Here is a 6,437-nt window from a genome sequence, read left to right as displayed (position 1 = left end):
CATGTTGTAAAAGTTTGTGTTGTCTGGAATTTATCACTTTATTTATCTCTTCAAGTAATTGATTTGTGCTTTGTTGATCTTCTTTTTGTTTGTTTATTTTGTTCATTTGCTCTTACGCTTGTATAAGATTATTCTGCTGTTGGTCACACACTCTTTGGATCCGAGTGGTTTGTGGATTTGTGGTTTGCTTATGCTTACCTGGGTTTGTGTGATTGTTTTTTCCACCCCTTCCAAAACTATTTTTCAGAGGTACCCTGTTTTTTTCTCTGTATGTTTTAACGAAGAAAGTAAATTGGAGTGAAAGAAAGGGGTCTTAGAATTGACATCATTTTTCAGCACTAGGCTTTAATCATTATCGGCCGTACTTAAAATTCTAACCTGCTCTGGTTGACAAGATTATCAAACGCAGCTTGTAACAGTGTTTTTGTCTCTCTTTTTTTCCCCTTCCCTGGCAGGACCCGTTGGGGCCCAGCCCCTACTCATGGTGCCCAGAAGACCTGGCTATGGCACCATGGGCAAACCCATTAAATTGCTGGCTAACTGTTTTCAAGTTGAAATTCCAAAGATTGATGTCTACCTCTATGAGGTAGATATTAAACCAGACAAGTGTCCTAGGAGAGTGAACAGGTAAGAATCAAGAAGTCACAGAGATCTTTTGCTGTTGGTTTTTGTCTTTGCTTTAGAAATTATGTTTATCTTGTATGTCTAAATAGCAGTGTTTAATGTCTAACAGTTTGATCAAGAACACATGGTAATTTTCTTTGAAATTGATTGTATTTCAGAGGTGTGATGATGGGGGAAATCTACAAATAGTCTTGAAATTTTTCTGTTATAGTAACCTCATATGTTTTCTCTGTGATAATAGAAAAGGTCCAACTCATTGTTACGTGCTCTTAAATCAGATTGAGCATTTTTTTCCTTTGCTATTAGGTAATAGCTATCTGTGCTTTCTTTTCTCTTCCCACCCACCTTGACCTGATTTAGCCCTTCTGTAATGTTCCGTTTGAGACGATGGTGATTGTCATGGTTTTATGCCTTCCCATCCTCAACTCCTCTAACTGTTCCTGACTCTTATATAGGAACAAGTATATATGATATATAAAGATTCTCAGTCTGCTCCTAATTAGCTTCTCTCACTCCCTCCAAATACTATGGATGTGGATATAGTTTAGGTAATACAGGAAACGTGAAAGGAATTTATGACATGATGTACACCACAAATGAGGTTTTTTAATTGTTTTTTTACAATGTTGTGTTAGTTTCTGCTGTATAATAGCATGAGTCTTCTATAAGTATGCATATACTCCCTCCCTCCTGAGCCTCCCTCCCACTCCCTCCAGGTCATCACAGAGTGCTGAGCTGAGCCCCCTGTGCTGTATAGCAGCTTCACGAGCTGTCTGTTTTACACACAGTAGTGGACATATGTCAGTGCTACTCTCTCGATTTGTACCACCCTCTTCTTGGCCCCTCCTGTGAGATAAGAGCCATAAGAAATATGAAATAAATTAGTACTAAGAAACTTTGTAATAACATGTAACAGAAAACCCCTATCATATGAGTGTCATAATTAACATGTAATACGGAGTTCTTTCTGAGGTCAGGAGGCAAGTTGTAGAGTATTACAAGTGGAGAAACCTAAGGTATCGACTAATCTGATACCTTTTTTTCCCCCGATACCTTCTTTATAGCTGAAATCCAGAAAGGTTGAGAGGCTTATTCAACAACGCTTGCTAGTAGCAAATGTGAGACCAGAACTCCAGAATCCTGACTTGATAGTTGTTAAGAAACAATTTCTAAAGCAAGAAGGAAAGGAATTGAATTAACCTCAAGAGTTGGTAGAATTGCAGATAGCTGTAGTAAAGAAAGCACTTTGTTTTTTTGTTTTTTTTTAAGATAAGGCAGCAGTAACAAAGATACAAACTCTAGGAGATAGTGAAGGACAGGGAAGCCTGGCGTGCTGCAGTCCATGGGGTCGCAAAGAGTCGGACATGACTTAGCGACTGATCAACAACAAAGGTGTGGCAGTTGAGGAGAGCCAGGTGTGCTGACCTAAGCCAGGCTTAGAGGGGAGGTTCTAGTCAGTCACTGCAGTGCTTGCCGTCTATGAGTGGATGATTACCTAATCCTGCTGTAGCCTCCACCTCTTCCTGAGCTTTGGACTGACACCTTACTATCTATAAAGGACTCCAAACAACTTACTCTCTGAATCCTCCTCCCCACACTCTGCTCATGTTGCTATATTCTTTTTCTCTACCTAAATTCCCAAACTAGAACTTCCTTTTCCTCCTGTTGGTGATCATGTCCTATTGCTTCTTTTTCAGAAATTATTGCCTAATCTGGCCCCCTCTATCCGTATTACTGCCACCTTGGTTTCAGACCCTTATTTGTTGCCTTGACTATTGTAATGACCTTTTCTGCCCTAACATCTCTTTCTCTCTCTGTTCTCCGTATATATCTACACTTTTGGCGTAGTTATCCTAAGAAATCTGATTATTTCACTCCCCTACTTTTAAACGTGTTCAGCTGCCTACTGCCTACAGAATAGCATCCCAAGTTTAGTATAGTATGCCCTTCTTAGTTTGGCTCTAACCTTCATCTTTTTTCATATTCTGCAACTCCTACCTGCAATGCCTTCTCTGCCTTTATCTATCTGGCAAACTTCTATTATTTTTCAAGGCGAACCTTTTGAACTCCATAGTCAGATGTAGTTCACTTTTTAAAATAAATAATAACTGGCAGTTTATTAATCAATGGAGTATATCGCACCACAAGTTCCCTCACATCTTTCAGGACGAAAACCCGTTAGATGTGAGGAATAAAGACATCAGCCACTGAATTTGGACATCGTTAAAATGTGCTTTAAATATTTCTTTGGGGAAAGGGACACAACACTCCCTACTCAGGAGAAACCTACAGTCCAGGTCTTTTATTTTCTTTATAGCCGTTGTGACATGAATTCATGGAGAATGGGCTCAGCAGTTCAGGCTCCTTCCCACTGGTTCTCACAGAGTGTGCGTCTCTAGGTGGAGCAAGCTGGAGCTCAGCTGAACCCAAATACCTTTCTTTCTGGCTCTCTTCTTTTTCTAATCATTTTCCTTTACACATTTCAGGAAGCTGTCTTGGCTCTTAGACTGCTTAATGTGCTCCATGTGCACATTAATTCTCTTGGCAAGAACCTTGCCCTTAACTTGTTTGTTTACACGGATGCCAACAGCATGCTAGGTAACACTGTAGACTCTTCCAGTTTTGCCACAGTAACATTTATGGGGCATTCCTTGTCAAGAATGGTGCCCTCTCCTTGTATCTGCAATACCGCCTCTCTTGTTGATGTGCGTGATATATGTGGCCACAGGAGCAACTCCATGTTTCCTAAAAGGTCTAGAGAACACTCAGCGAGTACCCCTTCTCTCTCCCTTCTTGTTGGTCATTTTGGAAAAATGCTGGAGGATGGCGGTTCCAGCTGAAGGGCCAGCTCATTCTACTATGACCTTGTAGTACTTGATTGGTATGCACTTTTGTTATAATATTTTTAGTACAATATTTGTTGCTACCTTCTTCTCTCAGCATAACCTCTTCATGAAAAGTTATATTCTTTGTCATCATCTGTGTAGCCTTGATCTTAGCTCAGTGATTGGCACAGAGTAAATAAAATGAACGAAATGCTTATAAAACTAAGAGGGGATGAGTGTAATGGTGAGAGACAGGAAAGAGAACTGTACATTACAGAGGGCTTTGTATGCCTAGATATGGATGTTCAGTGCCCTATCCTCTCTCCTAGAATATGCAGGTTAGTCTTTATCATAGTATCCTTTTCTTTTGTCTGTCTTTGTGCTTACAGGGATCACCCATCTCATGCTGCACTCTCAAATTCTCTTTTTCTTGTTTCTCAAAACTAGGGTGTTAATGTATAAATTTGAACAAAGGATAATTTTACGTTTTTTAAAGGCATTTATTAATATAAAGAAATCTCTTAACTGATAGAATGTCTAAGGCAGATGTTTCTTAGCTGAAGTTCTTCTTATCACCTCTCCAGCTTGCCCTGCCTGAAAGAATTGTCCTAAACTTTAGCAATATATAGTGGAGAATTCTTATATGTTATTTATTGAATAGGAAAATTATATAATGATAACATCAGAAACAGAGATCAAATTGCCAACATTTGCTGGATTATGGAGAAAGCTAGGGAATTCCAAAAAAATTTGCCTCTGTTTCATTGACTCTGCCAAAGACTTTGACTGTGTGGATCATAATAAACTGTGGAAAGCTCTTAAAGAGGTGGAAATACCAGACCATCTTACCTGTCTCCTGAGAAATCTGTTTGTAGGTCAAGAAGCAACAGTTAGAACCCTGTGTGGACAGGGTTGTCTGCTGCCACCCTGTTTGTTTAACCTGTACACCATGCACATCATGAAAAATGCCCGGCTGGATGAACTCATCCAAGCTGTAATCAAGATGGCGGGAGAAACATCGACAGCCTTAGATATTTGGATGATACCACTCTAATGGCAGCAAGCTATGAGGAACTAAAGAGCGTCTTGATGAGGGTAAAGGAGGAAAGTGAAAGAGCCGGCTTAAAACTAAATATTAAAAAAACTAAGATCACAGCATCCGGCCCTATCACTTCATGGCAAATAGAAGGGGAAAAGGTGGAAGCAGTGACAGATTTCCTCGTCCTGGGCTCTGAAATCACTGTGGATGGTGACTGCAGCCATGAAATCAGAAGATGATTGCTTCTTGGCAGGCAAGCTATGACAAACCTAGACAGTGTGTTGCAAAGCAGAGACATTACTCTACCGATAGAGGTCCGTATAGTCAAGGCTATAGTCTTCCCACTGGTCACATATGGTTGTGAGAGTTGGACTGTAAAGAAGGCAGAGCACCTTCAAACTGTGGTGCTGGAGAAGACTCCTGAGAGTCCCTTGGACAGCAAGGAGATCAAACCAGTCAATCTTAAAGGAGATCAACCCTGAATACTCATCGGAAGGACTGATGCTGTAGCTGAAACTGCAGTATTTTAATCATTTGATGCAAACAGCTGACTCATTGGAAAAGCCCCTGATGCTGGGAAAGATTAAGGGCAGAAGGACAAGAGGGCGTCATAGGATGAGATAGCTGGATGGCATCACCAATGCAGTGGACGTGAATTTGGGCAAACTTCAGGAGATGGTGAGGGACAGAGAGGCCTGGCGTGCTGCAGTCCCTGGGGTAGCAAAGAGTCGGACATGACTGTGTGACTGTGTGACTGAACAACAACAGTGTTAGAGCAACAAAATCACTTGAATACAAAATGGGTTGGAATTGAGGGAATGATAGGAGTTGGAGGCTTGGGACTTAGAGCTATGTCAGTTAAGGTGTGTTTTTTTTAGTATTTCAGATGAGTCTCTCATAAGAGACTGAGGCAGTAGCAGTAATGTTGGGTAAAAAAGACCAAAATTATTTATATTAGATTTGTTCCTTTTCTTACCTTTTTTTGGTAAAGGAATAATCACACGTTATCTGTGTGTATATGAAGCTGTGTACCACAGAGTTTCAACATGTTGGTTAAATTTGAGAGGAACATATATATAATAAATTAGTGTGGTACATTCTGGTTTTAATTTACGGCCCTGTTGACATCCCTAATTGCATTTCATCTTTATGTTGCTTTGTCTTCTTATGTTATTTGTCAGTAGAAGTAAAGGATCTGTAATTTAAGATGTTTCCAAATGGAAATTTTTTAATCATGTACCTTTTATTTGAGTTTTGACAGGAGCTAGAGGATTTCTTTGGGACTCTAAAATTGGCATTAACCAACTTTATACTTTGTTAAGAACATTGACTTTATTTTATGTCAGCATCCACGAAACTTATTCCTTTTGTTTTCTGCAGAAGACTAGTTCTTGCCTTCACTTTTTGCAGTATTACATACAACTAGTCATTTAAAACTGTTGATGGGCTTCCTAAATTGGTTCAGTTCTTACACTTCAAAAACTAGAATTCCAAAAGTTAGAAGAAACTCAATAGAACTTTACAATGCCTTTTCAATATTAACTAAATAGTTATGAGCCAAAATATAGCAGTATTTAAATCAACACATATGAGGTTTCTCTTGTCCATATGCCACATGCTCAAATATTTGGAACTATGACATTAATCATACTAGTAGAATGATGTATTGCAGCCAAGCAACTTTCCACTTTAGTCAGAAGAGTTTTCTTGGACAGAATATGCAGGAAATGCTTGTGAATCATCTTGTGAGTCAGTTTTTCTACCTTAGATTTTCCTTCTGTTGCTTTTTTCGTCCTTTCCTCACTTCTTTTCAGGAGTGTGTATCTATGTGTTTCTTTTTTTCCCTATTTAATGTTTTGATTTTAAAATCATCATTAGTTAAAAGCAGGTTTCAGATGTTTCTAGGTGCTTTTTTACAAGTGAATGGTATTAATAACTAAAAGTTAATT

The 6,437-nt window shown here is 39.2% G+C and overlaps 1 protein-coding gene across 1 annotated transcript in view; it reads left to right on the top strand.

Annotated features, from left to right (window-relative positions):
• Positions 1-457: 457 nt before the first annotated feature.
• Positions 458-6,437, top strand: part of LOC128044603 (protein argonaute-3) — an 87,543-nt gene continuing 81,563 nt past the window's right edge. The window contains exon 1 of the mRNA XM_052636920.1: positions 458-627. Within this exon, the coding sequence (XP_052492880.1) occupies positions 482-627 (146 nt within the window). The 5' untranslated portion in view covers positions 458-481. The remainder of the gene's footprint in view (positions 628-6,437) is intronic.

The sequence above is a fragment of the Budorcas taxicolor genome, chromosome 3 (genome assembly GCF_023091745.1).
Source record: "Budorcas taxicolor isolate Tak-1 chromosome 3, Takin1.1, whole genome shotgun sequence".
In the NCBI taxonomy this organism is placed as follows: Eukaryota; Metazoa; Chordata; class Mammalia; order Artiodactyla; family Bovidae; genus Budorcas; species Budorcas taxicolor.
Note: the sequence above shows the minus strand (reverse complement) of the source record. Positions and strands in the feature narration are given on the sequence as shown.